This window comes from Mytilus californianus, unplaced genomic scaffold, assembly GCF_021869535.1.
Source record: "Mytilus californianus isolate M0D057914Y unplaced genomic scaffold, xbMytCali1.0.p SCAF_9, whole genome shotgun sequence".
Lineage (NCBI taxonomy): Eukaryota > Metazoa > Mollusca > Bivalvia > Mytilida > Mytilidae > Mytilus > Mytilus californianus.
This window is the reverse complement of record NW_026262745.1, coordinates 33,972,771-33,994,006: the sequence shown is the minus strand read 5'-3', so window position 1 is coordinate 33,994,006 and position 21,236 is coordinate 33,972,771. Positions and strand designations below refer to the sequence as shown.

The following is a 21,236-nucleotide window of genomic DNA, read 5'->3' as shown; positions in this document are numbered from 1 at the left end:
GTTCGAAAATAAGTGCCGATCAATTATTTTTAAAAAAGTTATGCCCCTTGGAAACATTAAGTATATTGAAAATTGCATCGTTAGGGCCCTCATTTGTTCAATTCTTGCCAGATTTTTATGAAACTCATATCATAGGTTTATATCAGCAATGTCTTGTACAAGTTTGAAAATCAGTGCCGATCAATTATTTTTGAAAGAGTTATGCCCCTAGGAAACATTAATTTTATGGAAAATTGCATCGTTAGCTCTCTCATGTGTACAATTCTTGCCAGAATTTTATGAAACTTATATCAGGTTTATATCAGCAATGTCTTTGACGAGTTCGAAAATCAGTGCAGATCAATTATTTTTAAAAGAGTTATGTCCCTTGGAAACATTAATTTTATGGAAAATTGCATTGTTAGCGTTCTCATTTGTACAATTCTTGCCAGATTTTTATGAAACTTATATCATAAGTTTATATTAGCAATGTCTTTGACGAGTTCTAAAATCAGTGCTGATCAATTATTTTTAAAAGAGTTATGCCCCTTGGAAACATTAAGTGTATTGAAAATTGCATCGTCAGTGCCCTCATTTGTACAATTCTTGCCAGATTTTTATGAAACTCATATCATAGGTTAATAACAGCAATGTCTTGGATGAGTTTGAAAATCAGTGCCGATCAATTATTTTTAAAAGAGTTATGCCCCTAGTAAACATTAATTTTATGGAAAATTGCATCGTTAGCTCTCTCATATGTACAATTCTTGCCAGATTTTTATGAAACTTATATCCGGTTTATATCAGCAATGTCTTGGACAAGTTTGAAAATCAGTTCTGATCAATTATTTTTAAAAGAGTTATGCCCCTTGGAAACATTAATGATATTGAAATCACAACGTTAGCGTTTTCATTTGTACAATTCTTGCCAGATTTTTATGAAACATATATCATTGGTTTATATTAGCAATGACTTGGACGAGTTCGTAAAAATCAGTGCCGATCAACTATTTTTAAAAGAGGTAAACCCCTTGGAAACATTAATTTTATGGAAAATTGCATCATTAGCGCTCTCATGTGTTCAATTCTTGCCAGAATTTTATGAAACTTAAATCATAGGTTCATATTAGCAATGTCTTGGACAAATTTGAAAATCAGTGCAGATCAAAAAATTTTAAAAGAGTAATGCCCTTGGAAATATTAATTATATGGAAAATTGCCTTATGAGCGCTCTAATGTGTACAATTCTTGCCAGATTTTTATGAAATTTATATTATAGGTTTATATCATCAATGTTCTTGAAGAGGTCAAAAATCAGTGCCGATCAATTATTTTCCAAAGAGTTATGCCCCTTGAAAATATTGATAATATGGAAAGTTGCAATGTTATCGCTCTCATGTGTTCAATTCTTGCCAGAATTTTTATGAAACTTATATCATAGGTTTATATCAGCAATGTCTTTGACACTTTTGAAAATAAGTTCTGATCAAATATTTTTAACGAGTTATATGCCCCTTGGAAATATAAATTATAATGGAAATCACATTGCATTTGCTCTGAAGCCTTCATTTCTCTTAAGATATTAATAAAAAGTTTTAAAGAAAAAAAAGTGCTTTTTTTAGTTATTGCTTTTGTACCTTGGATAGATGAAATATGAGCAAAGCGGGTGACATTGGAACTCTGTTCTTTTATTTGCATTTCTTTTTTGTTATGCATGACTCAATTGATTAGAAACATTGTGTTTAGTATTAAGTCCAATCATTTGAAGTTAAAGAATGAGTTGAGTTTTTTCTGGTTTGTTGAAATGTTCAGAAGTTGTGGTACTTAGAGACATAGAAAATTGTTATAAAAATAAGCTTTTACAAAAATAAAACCATGATGCCTCCAGTATTTAGTTCAGTCTGCAGTTGTTGACTATATCTGCATCTGACTCTGACACAAGTTATGGTAGGATTGTAAATTGACAATTTCATCAGTAACAACTTTATGCTTGTCCCATATAAGTGTAAACCCATCCAATGTATATGTTTCAGCAGTAGGGTATTATAATTCTTCCATCGAAACTCATGGAAGTGTTATTTTTCATTGCAGCAACTCTTCAGTACAGTTTAAATTTTCCCTTAAGATATTTAAACATGTGTAAAGTATTGACATCAGTACTGCTCTGGCTGAGATGCCTGTATCATGTCATCTTAGATTTATATCTCCTAGCTCCACAGGAGCAAATTTAATTTCAGGATAAAACATTTTTAGTCACCCGCTGTACCGGAGGGGGCATTAAGATTTTGCCTTGTTTGTCTGTACATCCGTCTGTACGTCCCAAACTTGGTGTCCGTTCTCTAACTTAAGTTTGCCTCAACCAAATGTTATTAATCTTATACACAATGCTTATTACCACAAAACACAGATCAAGGTTGAATTTTGGCGGCGTCACTTTTACCTTTCTAGAGTTATGCCCCTTTACAAATGGAAAAATTGTTGAATTTTCGTTTCTGTTCTCTAACTAAAGTTTGCCTAAACCAAATGTTATGAATCTTATATCCAATGCTTATTACTACAAAACACAGATCAAGTTTGAATTTTGGTGACGTCACTTTTACCGATTAAGAGTTATGCCCCTTTACAAATGGAAAAATTGCTGAAATTTTCGTTTCCGTTCTCTAACTTAAGTTTGCCTCAACCAAATGTTATGAAACTTATACACAATGCTTATTACCACAAAACTCAGATCAAGTATGAATTTGGGTAGCATCACTTTTATCGTAAATGAGTTATGTCCCTTTATAACGTTATATGCAAGCGGGGGCATCATCTGTGTCCCATAGACACATTCCCCATTTATTTATACTCGCTCTAGGTATTTGTTAGGAATCATCATGATTAAGCATGAGTATAAGGGACAGCTAAAATTTGATAAAAATTAAAGTCATCTGAAACTAGTTTCTTGAAATTATAATGTTTAGAAATTATTGAACCAATGCATGCATATATACCAGAGGTCTCATGGTTAAGGACACTGCATACAGAAAAGCTACTAGCAAATTAGAGTACTGGTAGATAATAATTCAATAGAAGTACATTTCTGAAGATTTTGATAAGATAAATGATTTTTAAAAAAAGTCCATGGACACATGTTTTTTAGTTAAACTTTAGCCATTCAAGTATATTAAATATATTCAACTTATTTTTTAAATTTAAGGTATCACATGACTTAAGTTACCATTGATAACTTGCAAGAAAGTTGGTTGACTCGTAGTTGATTTTGAAAATGAAAACTATTCAAATGTGAAAAGAATGTTATAGATTAAGGTTAATCTGAAAGTGCTAACCCAGAAGTTTACCTGAATGTTATAATTTTTCATTAAATCTGCTCAAATTTCTAAAACATATCTCAGTAGGACTGTAGAATTTTGGAAATTTCAAGGATGCTGTGTAAAATATAGAAAATATCTTTAAAACTTGATTATTTTCTAGATTAGACACAGCAGAAACAGCTACCTCACAACTTGATCATGAACATGAGATGGAAGTTGTTACATCTACAAATGATACAATAGCTGAAGAGGATGAAGATGAGGATGGAGAAAGTAAAAAATCTAAAAATAGCACAGACCGATTACAGAGTACAGACATATTAACCTCAGACACAACAGAATCCTCTAAAAATCTACAGCAACACACAGAGAGTTTTAAAAAGCCTGATAGTTCTGTATGTTTTTATGAATATTGATAAACACAATGGAAAATAGATAGTCAATAACTTAGAAATGGAAAGTTTTTTTTCACAAAATTTGTACCCATAAGATGTGAGATTAGATAGTACAGAAAAATCTCAGATATTAGTCATATCTCAAATAATAAGCCTGATGCCTAAAGACTCTTGGCATTTAGTTATATGACTATGATTTTGACTTGATATGTGATATTTTGAAAGTAATGTTTTTGCTGGCTGCTTAACCATATGTTTAGATATTTTACTGAAAATTACATAATGCATTTATATCATTCATTCAGCAGTGGATAGAAAATGGTTCTTTAAATGCTTATATTATTTAATTGGTCAACTGTCTTCCCATCTTTTTTTCAGACAAAATATACATGGAGGATAGATTTGGGCAAAACAGAACCTTTTTGGAAAGGTATTTAGTTGTAGTTGAACTGTCTCTTTATCATATGTTTGTTGAAATATTTGATCAAATACACTATTTACATATATTTTCTAATAAAATTGGCAATTATCTAGTTTGATGGGAGCATCAAAAAGCTCTAACAAAACGTACTTGAATCACATGAACATATCTGTTTTCTTATTAAAAGATGTCACAAGTTAAGTGTGGAAAAATGCTTTATTATTGTTTTTTGATATATTGCTCTTTATACATCGTCTAACATATTGCTTGATTATACATGTATCAACTGAAAAGTGATCATTGATAAATATATTTCTCTAATTCTGTATGCATTTAAACCTTGCCAGTTTTTGATATGCTACACATGGATAAACTTTCTCTTGTTTCATTAACCTCCATGTAAATTCGGAATGGTGCACTAAGCATTTTCCATTATATCATTAGAGAAGCTGATTCTACCACTTTATCCGATTGATTACAATATTTATCCACTCCAAAAAGTAAAATTTTGAAATTTTTGAAAGCTCGGTAAATCTCGAATTTCAAAAGTTTAAAATCTAATTATTGAGATGATAAAAATTGTTAACAACAAGGTTTTAGGGTAGAATCAATATTTACATAACACTGATGTTCTTAATTAAGCTTGTTTTAAACCTTTTTTCATATACTAGATGTTGAATTACTGACTTTATTTTGTAGGCTGGTTTCAAGGGCTATCAGAAAAGTTTTTATCCTGTGATTGTCCCAAAATGTTATTATTAGCAGGTAAATTGTTTAAGGAGAATTTTTTTATTTAAAAGCTGAAAGCTTTCTTTTATTAATATTTACCAGGAAGGCTCAGTGCCAAAACTATAATAAGCAAAAGTTTTAAGTTTATCCAAAACATTAAGAAAAAAAAGAAAAAACAACTGATAACATTCAGAAGTAAAAGTAAACATTGTGATAAAATTTGAAGTACCATATCATATGAAAGAAGATTTATTTAAAAGTGATGTTAAAAATATTCAAGTAAATATAAAACTTTTTATTTCATTTTATTGTCTCGCCTGCAGAAGGCGAAACATAGGGATAACTATCCGGCAGTGGCGTAAACTATTTGTCTAAAGCTTTATTTTAGCTTAAAGAAGGAATAAGACCTGGATGCTTTATACATTGTATGCAGATACCTTATGTTATGAAGTTTCCATCTGTCATATGTCCATGGTCCTTGACATCATTTTCATGGTTCAGCGACTGCTTGAAAAAAATTAAAGTTTTTTTGTAATCTGAATTTCTCACTTATTATGAGTAATAGGATAACTATATTTGCTATATGGGTTCCTTGCAACATCTGTATGTCCGTCAGACAGGGTTCACCTGATCTGGACCTCATTTCATGGATCAGTGATCAAGGTTAAAGTTAAGTGATTAGGTCCGTATCTCAGATACTGTAAGCAGTAGGTAAACAATATGTGGTGCATGGAATGATTGTAATGGGTACATGTCAGTCTGGCAGCTTTAATGTGACATTGACCTCATTTTCATGGTTCATTGGTCAATGTTAAGTTTCTGTAGTTTGGTCCTCTTCTCAGATACTTTAAATAATCAGTTAACTATATTTGGTGTATGGAATGATTGTAGGGTTGATATGTCTGATTGGCAGGGTTCATCTGACATTGACCTAATTTTCATGGTTTATTGGTTAATATTTAGTTTAGACCTGTTTCTTGGATATTATAAGCAGTAGGTCAACTATATTTGGTGCATTGAATGATTGTAAGAGAGAGTTGAAAGATACCAGGGGACATTCAAACTCATAAGTCAAAATACACTGACAATGTCATGGCTAAAAAAGAAAAAAGACCAATCAGACAAACAACAGTATACAAAACAGAACATATAAAACTAAAGACTGAGGAACAGGAACCCCACCAAAAACCGGGGTGATCTCAGGTGCTCCAGAAGGGTACGTAGATCCCGCTCCATATGTGACATCCTCGTGTTGCTCATGTAAGTACAAATCAAATGATAAGTCTTATTCCGTAGGTCACATTCGGGGAAAAGGAGGACAGGATTGTGGTTATGATGATTGGAATATATATATGAAGGCTGGCTGACATTATAAAATATGTTTCATATTTGTGTTAATATGTTATATCAGGTTGCACTTTAATAAAACAATGTATGTATAAATGTGAAACAGATATACAATAACAGTCAACCAATTCTTGATGGGGTCTGTAAAATTTAGAAGGGATAGTTTCAACTTCACCATTTAGAACTCTTAGTTTAAAAGCTTCCTTGTGAGCAGCAACCCTCTTTCAAGGAAATCATGATTGAAAAACACAAGCCCTGGAATATCGTATCAAGTGGGAGATGTATACTCCATATGCAGGTGCTGCTGTAATGTTGCTACGTAGAAATTGAAAGTTGACAATTGGGAAGCTGAAATCATCTCTTTTGTCATAAAGTTTTGTTCACAACCGACCCTCATTGTCAATTTCTAGATATAAATAGACTTAACTGTACCTGTTGTATCATTTTGGAATGATTTAAATCTGTACATGTATGTGTGTCAGGGTTTATCTGACCTTGACCTTATTGTCATCAGTTATAGATAATGTAAGCTTATTTGATACTTGCAACAAAACATCGATCATGTTCAGTACAGCAGGTGACACATTTCAGCATGTACACTCTTGTTTTTTACTGTCCCCTGTGAAACGCGTTGTTGGGGATATGGAAATACCGGGTGTCCGTCTGTCCCGTCTTGTTAGCGCTCCCAGGTGTACAGTTTTTGCCAGATTTTTATGAAACTTATATCATAGGTTTATATCAGCAATGTCTTGGACGAGTTTGAAAATCAGTACTGATCAATTATTTTTAAAAGAGTTATCACCCTTGGAAACATTAATTATATGGAAAATTGCATGTTTAGCGCTATTATGTGTACAATTCTTGCCAGATTTTTTATGCCCCCGCCATAGCGGAGGTGGCATTAAGTTTTTTCCTTGTCCCTCTGTACGTAGGTCCGTCCGTACGTCCCAAAATTGGTTTCTGTTCTCTTACTTGAGTTTGCCTCAACCAAATGTTATGAAACTTATACACAATGCTTATTACTACAAAACACAGATCAAGTTTGAATTTTGGTGGTGTCACTTTAACAGTTCTAGAGTTATGCCCCTTTATAAATGGAAAAATTGCAAAATTTTTAGTTACCGTTCTCTAACTTAAGTTTGCCTCAACCAAATGTTATGAAACTTATAAACAATGCTCATTACCACAAAACACAGATCAAGTTTGAATTTTGGTGGCATCACTTAAACCGTTCTAGAATTATGCCCCTTTATAAATGGAAAAATTGCAAAATTTTTATTTTCTTCTAAATATCAAGTAATTTTTAAAATTGGAGTTATCTTCCTTTGTTCATGATTATAGTTGAATCAACTACAATCAATGCTTTATACAATGTAATGTTTAATTTTGACTTCCACTGATAAAACACAGATCAAGTTGAATTTGGGTAGTGTCACTTTAACCATTATTGAGTTATGCCCCTTTATAAATCGAAAGATTGCAAAATTTTTAGTTTCCATTCTGTAACTTAAGTTTGCCTCAACCAAACATTATGAAACCTATACACAATAAAATATTCATTACCACAAAACTAAGATCAAGTACAATTTTTTTGTTTCCATTTTCTAACTTTAGTTTGCCTCAACCAAATGTTATGAAACTTATACACAATGCTTATTACAACATAATACAGATTAAGTATGAAAATTGGTGGCAACACTTTTACCATTCTTGAGTTATATCCCTTTATAAACATAAAAATTGCTGAATTTTTTAGTTTGTCTCAACCAAATGTTGTAAAACTTATACACAACCGTTCTAGAGTTATGCGTGTTTACAAATAGAAAAATTGCTGAATTTTTAGTTTCTGTTCTCTACTTAAGTTAGCCTCAACCAAATGTTATGAGACTTACACACAATGCTTATTACCACAAAACTCAGATCAAGTTCAAATTTGGGAAGCATCCCTTTTTTTTTTTTTTTTTTTTTTTTATTTCCAACAATTACAACATATACATGACATACATACAATATAATACATATAAGATATATACAATGTCATTATTATAAATACATCTTAATTGGAAATATTTTACATTTTCTATTGAAAAGATAATAAAAAAAAAAAAAAAAAAAAAAAAAAAAATATAAAAATTAATAAATGAATAAATAAATAAATAAATGAATAAATAAATAAATAATGATAATTAACAGATTTGAGTTAAGAGTAAAGAAGAAGGAAAAAAAAAAAAATAAGAAAACAAAAGGATTATCCAGTTACATCCCTATCTATATTTTAAATATCAAATATTTATGTTGAAAAATATTTGCAAAATTAACTAGACATATTTCTTTCGTAACAGCCATCAACACAGATCAAGTACATAACATGACAATAATATTTTCTTTAAAATATATTATAATTAAATAGTCATAAGTTATTGTAACAAAAATAGACATTAGCTGGTATTCAATAAAAGTTTTTCAAAAACATTCCATACATTGTCAAATTCAGTTATCTTTTTATTTTTTACAGCTATCATACTCTCTAATTTATACATATCTTTCAGCTTAATTATAGCTGCTTGCAATGAGAGATTCTTTTTAAAGCATCTAGAATTATACACATATTGTTTAATATAAAGAAAAATCATGTTGTATGGGTTGTTGGGGAATATCTTGGATAAGTCTCCAAATAGAAAGTTTAATTTATTCATTGGAAGACTTATTCCACCAGAAAAGAACCAGTTATCAATATCTTGTAGAAAATTTTGTACAGTATTGCAATTCCAAAATAGGTGTTCTATAGACTCGTTCTTTGATTTACAAAATGTACATAAAGGATCATCGGTCAATTTTATTTTAACTAAATACTGATTTGTTGCAATAATGCAATGGTTAATCCTATATTGCAACCACTGTAATTTACTATTTTTTGTAACAGCAAAAGGCAGTCTGAAAATCTTTTTCCAGTTCAGATTCTGTTCACCTAAAATTTTAACCCACTTAAGCTGTCCAGTAGGAGTAACATTATTTCTTGTCAGTACAGAATACATATCTTTTGATCCTTTACAATGTTTTAAAAATACTTGCAGACATGATGGTATAAAAGGACAAAATAATTTGTAAGATCCTTTAGTGAAAGATTTTGATGCCTCTTTCACTGCCGAAATAACACTGTTAAATTTAAGAAGATCTGTGTTAATGTTACAGTAATAGTTTTGCTTAAATTGGTCAAATGAAATATACGATCCATCTTGGTCAACTATATCATATACAAATCTAATACCACTTTTAAACCATTCTTGATAAATTACTGATTTATGACCAATCTTAATATTATTATTTAGCCATAATGGATTTGATAAAAATGAATCATAAGTCAAGTTTCTTTCTTTTTGAATAATCATTTCCCAGGATCTTAGTACATCTTTCCAAAAATGGTTGTTAACTGTCATATAAAGTTGTCTAATATAATCAACACCACAACTAAACAACTTTTTTTTATCTATATTTGACATGAAAATATTTTGCCATTTACTATCTCTCTGCAAAATCCTTCTAATCAATGTTGATTTAAGGGCTGTAATGAACATATTCAAATCAAGCATTTTCAAACCTCCCTCCAAATAATCTTTGATTAGGATATCCTTCTAAACTCTTATATATTGGTGAGTGTCATATGTATGTATAAATAAGTTCATTTATTCTCTTAACAATATCATCTGAAGGATTTGGCAGAGAGATAATGAGATGGTTTACAATAGGCAAGACTAGAGTTTTAATCACAGTTATTATTAGAATTTCAAATGTGACGTCACTTTGTGCGTTGAGGCTTTGGCTAACTCGGCTGTGTATTTTTATGTGTTGGATTAAGTTGTTTTATGTAATGTATCCGTTTTTATTCTGTAGTTAGTCCCCACTTCGGTTTTATCATGTATATCTATTATATAGTCATTTTATAAAATTTACTGTTTGCAAAATTATAAATTATTCTAAATAATAAGGATGTTCTTGTCCCAGGCAGAAAACCCTGGCCGTGTTAGGCGCATTTTTTTAGAAGTTTTGGTCTTCGGTGCTCTTCAGCTTTGTAATTGTTTTGGCTTTCAAACTTTTTTCATCTGAGCGTCACTGGTTGGTCTTGTGTGGACGAGGCGCACGTCTGGCGTATTGAATTTTAAGCCTAGTACCTTTTGTTAGCTATTATTCGTGTGTTTCTTTGTCCTATATGTTCTCCCATTTATTTGTATTGTGGTCCTGTCATGTGATGTTGTCGTTTTGGTGTTGTGTTAGACGTTGCCATAAAAGCAGGAGGTTTGGCATGCCACAAAACCAGGTTCAACCCACCATTTTTTTCTTAAAATGTCCTGTACCAAGTCAGGAAAATGGCCATTGTTATATTATAGTTCGTTTCAGTGTGTGTTACATTTTAATGTTGTGTTTTTGTTGTGTCGTTGTTCTCCTCTTATATTTGATGCGTTTCCCTCAGTTTTAGTTTGTAACCTGGATTTGTTTTTATCTCTATCGATTTATGAGTTTCGAACAGCGGTATACTACTGTTGCCTTTATTATTCTACCTATTACAGTTAGATTCCTTTTAGGCCATTGATTTAAAGTATTTTTAATCTGTACAATTCTTTCAGAATAATTTATCTTAACAATTTTTCAAGATCTACATCAAAATTGATTCCTAGTAATTTAAAAGTAGTTTCACCCCTAGACAGATTTCTGTTAGGACATAATGTATCTGTACTATATTTTTTGCTCCCAAACCAAATAACTTGTGTTTTTGTGAAGTTAATATTCAGTCCAGATATTTTTGCAAACCAGTCTAATTCTAATAATGATTCTTGCAGAGATTTTTCACTCCCATCCAAAATCAAAGAGGTGTCATCAGCAAATAATGACAATTTATGCTCCACCCGTGTGACCTTTATACCACTAATGTCACTATTTCCCCTTATTTTCAATGCCAGAATCTCAACACATAAAATAAAAAGATATGGAGACAGGAGGTCCCCTTGTCTACAACCTCTACCAATAGTAAACAAATCTGAAAGGTCCCCCCCCCCCCCCCTGGATGACAGCAGAGTTGATATTATTGTAAAAAACTTTAACCCAATTAATGATAGATTCGCCAAAATTGAAAAATTTTAAAACATTTATCAAAAAGTCTCATGATATGGAATCGAAAGCTTTTTCAAAATCAATCAATAGTAATAACCCTGGTATTTCATGTTCCTCTGTGTACTGTAATATATCATAAATGAGTCTTATATTTTCCCCAATATACCTACCACTAATAAAACCAGTCTGATCAAAATTTATCAATTTATCGAGGACACTCTTAAATCTGTTTGCAATAGCTGCTGATCCAATTTTATACACAGTATTCAGTAAAGATATTGGGCGCCAGTTTTTTAAAAAGTGGCGGGGTTTATTCCCTTTCGGTAAACAAGTAATAACCCCTTGTTTTTGTGTAACAGATAGTTCCCCTGTTTTTGCTACATAATTTAAAGAATTTACAATAAAAATTTGAAGATCCTTCCAAAAAAATTAATAGAACTCTGCTGAAAAACCATCCGTTCCAGGAGTTTTGTTGTTTTTCATTTTTTTTAATGCTTCTCCAGCTTCTTTAACAGTAAGTATACCTTCCAAGCTTTCTTTTTCCTGAGATGAAAGTATAGGAACACTTAAGTTTTTCAAGTCTTTTTTCAGATCGCTTAAAGTACTTTTAGTATCCCTTTTTTTATATAGAATGTCATAAAAATATTTAACTTCATTCAAAATATCTTTTTGTTTTGTTATAATTTCCCCATTTTCTTTCTCTACTTTAGGAATAATTTTGCTCATAAAATTTCATGATTCTAAGCCACAGAAATAATTAGTAGGTTTTTCCCCTTCCTGTATCCATCGGACACGGGATCTTACTAATTTCCCTTTTAATTTTTGTGTTTGTAAACTTTCAAGCTCATGTTTTTTTTGCTTCTAATTCGTTAATGGAATGTTCATCAACTCTTTCCTCTAATCGAGTTTCTTCATTTCGAAGATTTATATTTCCCTTTTTTCGTCTTGCTTTTTTTTAAAGCTTGAATATGAAATTGTCTTCCCCCTAATTTCCATTAGAAGAGTCTCAAACAAAAGCTGACAGTTAATTCTAAAATGAATGTCTGTATTATCTATTTTGTCAATATTTTCCATATTATAGACTAAAGCACAATATTGTTTTTTCACTTCCTGTATTTTTTGCTTAATAGTATTTATATAGTCTATATTATATAATAAAGAGTTGTTAAACTTTCACAAACCTTTTCCCCTAATGAAAGGGTTAAATTCTAAATCTAGCAAAATCATAGAGTGATCTGACCAATAGCTTGGAAGTACATTACAATTTTTTAGACTGTTTAAAAAGTTTTCAGTGAGAAGAAAAAGGTCTAATCTAGCCTGTTTAAAAGGATTTCTCTTCCTCCAAGCGTATCGCTGTACATCTGGAAAAAGTTCTCTATATGGGTCTATCAAATTTCTTTCTTCAATAAATTCAAGAACTTTTTCCCTAGCTTTAGGACTGTTAATATTCACATAGTTGCAATAATCTATACATTGGTTTTGGACAAGATTAAAATCACCACAAGTAACAAAGTATTCATTTTCAAAATCATCAATAACAGACATAATATTGGAAAAAAAATCTGGATTGTCTGTATTTGGTCCGTATAGACATACAAGAGTTATCATTCTATTTTCTACAAGAATATCTAAAATTAAATAGTTTCCATATATATCTTTTTTTTCTTTCAACACTTTGCATTCAAAATTATTATTGAACAAAATAGCTACACCTCTAGAGTTTGAGCTAACAGATGAAAAGTAACACTCATAACCCCACATAGATCTCACTATGTTTTCTATATCATTTGTAAAATGAGGATCCTGAATACAATATATATTACAGTTCTTTGACTTCAGCATATCAAATACGTCTTTTCTTTTTAATTTGTTCCGAAGGCCTTGACAATTAACAGACAAAATCTTTAATGAACTCATTGATCATAAAATGTTTGCATCCAAATTACATCAAGTAGTTGAATGAAAGAAATAAAAATAATTTTCCAATAATGATGTAAACACAGAAAAGTTATTAGAATGGGGATGTCAAACAGGATAATTTTCAAAGGAGTGTTTATAAATAAATGAAAAAAAAAACAATAAATGAGAAAAAGTTTGAAAAAATATTCAATGGATTCAATATGACAATTGTGATAAAGCATTTTCATAATTATGAACAATGTTTCACAATTTTTCAGTTTATACAGAATAATATCTTTACATTAATATTTGCCATAAATGTCACTTATAATTGTAAGTGTGAGTAGTATATATTTACATGTTCAATTATAAGAATAATAAGAATTAGTGACTCAAGGGAGATAACAAAAAATACAAGTTAAGTCACCTTAAACATTATAAATGTCATGATTGTATACTCTAGTTCTAAGTATACTAATTTTACCATAAAGTTTCTATATAATATAAATTGTCATCAATATTTCTTATTATTATAAAATAGTAATGTATAAACATATTGTTTGACAGAAATAATTGGACATATTGATTCAAGGGAGATAAAAAAAAACACAAAAAAAAATACCATTGAGTCACTTTCAATATAAGTAATTAAATTATTTCTTATTTCTAGATATAAGTTTGTATAATTTTATAGTTACTAGTTCAGAGATGTCAGAATGAGTACTTGTAAAAGCATTTTTTATTAATTTCAGTTAAAAACAAGAATTTCAATACATTTTGTCTATTTTCTGTGTTGTAACCTTGTCCTTATATTATCAAATAAGTAGTAAGTAATGGGTAGCGTCACTTTTACCATTCTTCAGTTATGTCCCTTTATAACTATATGATATGCAAGCGGGGGCATCATCTGTGTCCACATGTGGACACTATCCACATTTTTTAAACTTATATCATAGGTTAATACTTGCAATGTCTTTGAAGAGTTAAAAAAATCAGTGCCGATCAAAAAATTTTTAAAGAGTTATGCCCCTTGAAAAAATTAATTATATGATAAATTGCCTTATCAACACTCTAATGTGTACAATTCTTGCCAGATTTTTATGAAATTTATATAATAGGTTTATATCATCAATGTCTTTGTTAAGTTTGAAAATCAGTGCCAATCAATTATTTTCAAAAGAGTTATGCGCCTTGGAAATATTGATTATACGGAAAGTCATATTGTAGTGCTCTCATAAGTTCAATTCTTGCCAGAATTTTATGAAACTTATATCATAGGTTTATATCAGCAATGTCTTAGGCAATTGCGAAAATTAGTGCTGATCAAATGTTTTTAACGAGTTATGCCCCTTGGAAATATTAAGTATAACGGAAATCACATTGCATTTGCTCTGAAGACTTCATTTCCCTAAGATATTAATAAAAAGTCTTATAGAACAACAAAAAAGTGCATTTGTGTAGCTTGGATAGATAAAATATGTGCAACGAAGGGGACAATGGAAATCTGTTCTTTTATTTTCTTTAAAAATGGCAAAAAGCTACAAAAAATTCAGAAATAACATTTATAATATAAATAAGAAGATGTGGTATGAGTGCCAATGAGACAACTATCCATCCAAGTCACAATGTGTAAAAAGTAAACAATTATAGGTCAAAGTACGGCCTTCAACACGGAGCCTTGGCTCACACTAACCATTAAGCTATAATGGGCCCCAAAAAGACTAGTGTAAACAACTCAAATAGGAAAACCAACGGTCTAATCTATATAAAAAACGAGAAACTAGAAACACTTATGAACCACACCAAGAAGCCTATCAAGACCAACAAAGTGTATTATTTCATGTGTTCATATGCTAGATATATATATTGATGCATTTTGTTACATGATTCAAATATTGTGTTGCAGGGGTGGATAGACTAGACAAAGAGCTTACCATAGGTCAGATGCAGGGTAGGTGTCACTTACAATATTCACAGAAATTAATTTGAAGAGAAAACATGTTATCTTTATCTCTTCACTTTATTTTACTTTTTAAAAGACATCATCAAAATTTCTAGTGACAAAATATATAAATATATTAAATTGCAGTGAGAGGAATAAACTAATATCCCAAGAAATGTTCATATGATAGTTTGCTAATTCAAAGAAATTAACTTCTATTAATGGGGGTGGGGGGATAAAAGTGGTAGAAAAAGTGCAGATTATTACTACTATTGAAAAATCTTTTTCATTCCCCCCCCACAAATTCATGTGTATTTTTGTTCTTTATAAAATTGGAAGTATTACAGATGTCTACATGGTCATTTTGTTTTGCTTTCAGGCACACATTTATGTGTTATCTGTACAGATAACATAGAAATCAATTTAAGCTAGTGTTATTGGCTATTATTACATACCTCTCTACATCAACTTGACTCAAACAAGATAATAAATGTAAATTTTATGGATTCCCCCTTTCATAATACCAACATACACCTATTTTGGGGGAAAATATTGCCTCATCTCTACAATTGAGTTCACAAACAACATAGTGCATGTGGGGGAGAGGAACATTCTTTTGACCCTATCAATGTACATGTCAAGCAATTTATAACCATACTTGTCAAAAAAACTGTTTCAAAGAAAATTACACAAGTTTTTCATGGTGTTTGAATCTATTTGTCTGAAAATACGTTCATCTAAAATTATGGACAAAGGAAGATAGCAATAACTGCAATTAAAGGTATTGCCTAAATGTGTTTCTTTGCACAATACATGTTTGATTTTGATTCACATTGAAAAATGAAACCAATCTTTACCTTTCAGTACTCACAATCACTGATTTTTTTTATCTAAAAGATTTTCAAGTTTCACATCATCTTTTCCTTTTTCTATAAATTAAAAGGGGTGGATTGTAGGCATTTTGGTCAATATCCCTAATGTGCCTCAAATTGAGGATCTCTGTAGTGATATTGGACATATTTCAATTTGTAACAAGAGACTGAGCTTAACCATTTGTGCTGATGTGGAGAGCAGAGGACCATAGAATAAAGGTTTAAAAACTATGGAGTTATTAAATGTATGCAAAGAACTAAATTTCCAAAGAACTTATTGTGTGAAAAAAGGGATTTTTTTACCTCCGCATCACAAAAGGCTTTTCGGGGTCTGCTAAATTATGGAAAAACAAATCTCACTTCTTACCCTGAAAAATTTACCCACTTATGCGAAAATGTCTCTACTTCAAAACGAGACATCATACATATCCAAGTTTACAATATGAGCAGAGGAATTGAGGAATAGGCTATCATTACCGCAAACCTGAAATGAATTGCCCATCGGTACCCATTTAATATTTTCCACTCTATTTTCACCAGAGAATGAAGTGCCTGTTTTGAATTTTTTAACTATACCATTATGACACATTTTTATCTGTGTTAAAAATTAATGTTTCAATTGCTTTAGTAAAGCTTGCTGTGTTAAATTACTTTTTTTATTATTGTAAATGTAGTCAAAATGAAATTGGAGCCTGATGGAAATATTGCATTCTAGTTAAGAAAAACATTAAAAGTGCATTTAAGTACACAATATCGTCTCCATATGGTGGTTATACACTTGAAATGGTGGCTCAATAAAATGTCAAATAAAACTTATTTTTCAATATATGTAAAGCTTCTTTGTCATATCATGTCAGTAAATTATAAATAAGTGTTAAAGGTTGACATTCAGTGTTGCAAATGATCAATTTAACATTACATTTGGGCAAAAGGATGGCAAAGTGCTGCATTTTCCTGAAAATGTTAAATTGATATTATTTCCAATTTTCCTTGGAAAATGCTTGATTTGAAATGAAAAACAGCAATTAAGTGTGTAAAGGGAATTTTTTTCATTGATTAATACATAATATCACTTCTTTTCTGATATATTGAAGTTGTGAAAGGACTTTCTTACCACATCTCCTTATTTTCAAATTATTTCAGGAAAGTTCCAGATGCAGGTTCTACCTCAGTGTGGTCATGCTGTGCACGAAGACAGTCCTGATAAGGTATATAAAATAACTCATACAAAGTTCCAGGCTTATAATTTTGTATGCCAGACATGTGTTTTGTCTACAAAAGACTCATTATTGACATGCTCAAATAAAAAAAGTTAAAAGGCCAAATCTAGTGCAAAATTGAAGAGCATGTAGGACCCAAAAATTCCAAAAGGCTTTGCCAAAAATACAGCTATAGTAATCTATTCCTGGGGGTAGAAAATTCTTAGTTTTTTCGAAAAAATTCATAGTTTTTTAAACTGTTAATTCAAATATCTGACCATATGAATGATATGCTATGTCAACCCAAAAAGGTGATACCTTTGGGGAGCAAACCTCCACTAGCAGTGGCATTGACCCAGTGGTTGTAAAAGAAAACATCAAGAATACCAAGCTTATAATTTTGTATGCCAGACGTGCGTTTTGATTACAAAAGACTCATCCATTATGCTGGATTAAAAGTCCAAATCAAGTACCAAGTTGAGCATTAAGTATCCAAAGATTTTAAAAGGTTTTTCCAACTACAGGTAAGGTAATAACCAGGGGAAGAAAATTAGAAAATCCACAGTTTTTCCAACAATTTAAAGTTTTGTAAATTGTTATTTATAAATATGACCATATCATTGATATATCAAGTCAACACAGAAGTGCTGACTACTAGGCTGGTGATACCATGGGGGAGGAAACATCCACCAGCAGTGGCATCTACCTAATGGTTGTAAATAAAAACTTATCAAAGATACCAGGCTTGTCATATTGTACACCAGAAATGATTTTCGTCTACAAAAGACTCATCAGTGACGCTCTAATAAAAAAAGTTAAAAGTCCAAATCAAGAAAATCTTGAAGAGCATTGAGGACCCAAAAATTCCAAAAGGTTTTGCCAAATACAGCTATGGTAATCTATTCCTGGGTGTAGAAAATCCGTAGTTTTTTTTTAACACTTCAGCATTTTATGAACTGTTAATTTATATATTTGACCATATATCATTGATATGTCGTCTCAACACAAAAGTGCTGACTACTGGGAGGGTGATGTTGGAAATAACACATTAAAATAACGTTCTCGCTGCCGCTATTCATTGTAAAGTCACATATTGATAATAGAGTTTGAATAGAGATCCATACATGCTAGACGCCTTTGTTATTGTTAGTCTATAGTTGCCTGATTTACCCAATTAACAATATTGGTGCAGTGACCAGGATGTATATGAAGAAAATTGTATTAGCTACTTTGAAAACAGATATGTTGCTAAGCTTCCTTGTAATGAGGAACACCCTACCTTACTAGACAACAGAAGTATTGCACAACGGAGAACTGAAAATGTCATTAAGCGTCTTAGTCGTGAACCTACACTTTTGCAGAAATACGGACAAATTATAAATGAACAAGAAAAACTTGGGTTTATCAAGAGAGTTGATGAACAATCAACCAACACAAAGGTTCACTACATACCTCACCATCATGTACGTATAGAGTCGTCAACCATGCCCATCAGAATTGTATTTGACTGCAGCTGCAAACCTGTTAGTCGGAGTTTAAATGATTGCTTGATGGATCTTTCGCCAAACTTGAATGACTTAACCGGAGTTCTTCTCCGATTTAGAATGCAGAAATATGCTGGGGCAACTGATATATAGAAAGCCTTTCTTAATATTGGTCTTGATAAAGATGATCATGATGTTACCAGATTCTTTTGGCTTAGTAACCTGGATGACCCAAATAGTTAACTTACCACATACAGATTCAAGTCAGTATTATATGGAGCAACTTGCTTTTCCTTCATTCTAAATGCTGTTATACGTAAACATGACAATTCCAAAACTTGAATTAATGGCATCTGTTATAGAAGCTAGACTGTTGAATCATCTTATGTAACATATTGATATTGAACATGCGACACTTTGGACTGATAGTAAGATAGTACTGAACTGACTAAAGACTGACAAACAACTACCAGCCTTTGTCAGTATAACGGACTTGAAGACTGTAGTTTACAACCAGGAGCCAAAGACACTACCCGTGAATCAGTAACTAGACAATTGAATTTTCTATCGTTAATTCTTAAAAACTTCATTAAAAGATGGAGACAGGAATACTTAACTTCACTAAGGGAACATTACCGAAACAGTGATCGAAACACACAGAATATCTATGTCGGAGTTCAGATTCATGACGATTTTTTAAGAGTAAATTGGACTTTGGCTGTAATTGACAAATTAGTTTACTGCAAAGATGGACTTACAAGATCAGCCATATTTCGAACCAAGAATGGAGTGACATCTTAACCAATCAGCAAACTTTATCCGTTAGAACTGAATTCTTTGGAAGTTGAAACTAAAGCAGCTTAGTGTGAGGCAAAAAAGAAAATAAAAACATGGACTGACAAGTGTTAAATGTAAATTGTAAAAAGTTAAAGTAAATATATGATTAGCAGTGGCGGATCCAGGGGGGATTCCGGGTGTTGGAACCCCCCCCTTTTTTTTGACGATCAATGCATTTGAATGGGGACATATAGTTGGAACCCCCCCCTTTATCCTGGGTTGGGACACCCCCCACCCCTTTTAAAAAATGGCTTGATCCGCCCCTGATTAGTATATGGACATTTAAGTGAATAACCATGGACTGTTGAATATTATTACTTAGAGACTTTAAAGATTTAATTTATTTTCTCAGAACTTTTATCATTTAATTAGTGATCATTTTTATTTATTGTAAAGTAATTCATTTACGGCCCCCAGTATGTTGGAAGTAACGCATAAACATAATGTGTTTGCTGCTGCTATTCATAATTACGTCACCTAAGTGTGAAGTATTGATAATACAGTTTGAATAGAGATCAAGACATGCGTGTGTGGTCTACAAAAGACTCATCAGTGACACTTGAATCAAAAAAGTTAAAAGGTCAAATCAATTTCGAAATTGAAAAGCATTGAGGATTCAAAAATTCCAAAAGGTTTTGCCAAATACAGCTAAGGTAATCTATTCCTGGGGGTAGAAAATCCTTAGTTTATGTAATATACCAGTGTTCTGTTATTATTTTATAAAAGTAATAATCATATTTTTCACCTCATCTGTTTGACTTTAAAAATGTGTTTATTATGATTGTTAGGATGAAAGAAAGTATTATTTTGTTATTATTTTTGTTACAGGTAGCAGATGTTCTTGCCACCTTTATGGTCAGATATAAAGTTGCTGCAGCTACTCATAATTTTGAAAGGTATGCACATTTTAATTTCTGCTCCACTAGTGGCATGTAAATGTCAGTGATACGTTGCATTTTGCTATGTCACAATGGAGGAAAAAGAGGACAGAGTTTTGGTGACAATTAGAAATAAACGCATAGATACCAGGATTAAAATTGTTCTACAAAAGACTCATCAGTGACTCTTGAATGAAAAAAGTTTAAAAAAAAAGGCCAAATAAAGTACATAGTTGAAAAGTATGAGGAACCAAAATTCCAAAAGGTTTTGCCAGATACAGCTAAGGTATTCATCCCTGGGGTAGAAAATCCTTATTTTGTCGAAAAATTCCAAGTTTTGTTAACAGTTCATTTATAATTATGACCAAATCAATGATAATTCATGTCAATACAGAAGACACAGATATCCCATAATGATACTCAAAATCATAAAAAGCTTGTAAAAGAGGGACGAAAGATACCAGAGGGACAGTCAAACTCATAGATCGAAAACAAACTGACACCGCCATGGCCAAAAATAAAAAGACAAACAGACAAATAATAGTACAGATGACACAACATAGAAAACTAAAGACTAAGCAACACGAACCCCACCAAAAACTTGGGGTGATCTCAGGTGCTTCGGAAGGGTAAGCAGATCCTGCTCCACATGTGGCACCCGTCGTGTTGCTTATGTTATTACAAATCCGGTAAATAGTCTAATTCGGTAAGTCATATTCGTGAAAAGGGAAGGGTATTGTAGTTACGACATAAGGAACATATCCGATATCATCTGTGAAATGGTTATTCCATAATGGTCAACCAACTCGTGATGGCGTCCGTAAAATTTACGAA

The 21,236-nt window shown here is 31.5% G+C and overlaps 1 protein-coding gene across 3 annotated transcripts in view; it reads left to right on the top strand.

Annotated features, from left to right (window-relative positions):
- The window catches only part of LOC127715096 (protein phosphatase methylesterase 1-like), a 162,064-nt gene that overhangs the window by 37,169 nt on the left and 103,659 nt on the right, over positions 1–21,236 (top strand). For 2 of the 3 annotated variants that reach the window (XM_052221139.1, XM_052221137.1), the window contains exons 10-15: positions 3,454–3,688; positions 4,067–4,118; positions 4,809–4,874; positions 15,097–15,141; positions 17,148–17,212; positions 20,353–20,420. In XM_052221139.1, the coding sequence (XP_052077099.1) occupies positions 3,454–3,688; positions 4,067–4,118; positions 4,809–4,874; positions 15,097–15,141; positions 17,148–17,212; positions 20,353–20,420 (531 nt within the window). The remainder of the gene's footprint in view (positions 1–3,453; positions 3,689–4,066; positions 4,119–4,808; positions 4,875–15,096; positions 15,142–17,147; positions 17,213–20,352; positions 20,421–21,236) is intronic. The other variant, XM_052221138.1, reaches the window with a different exon arrangement.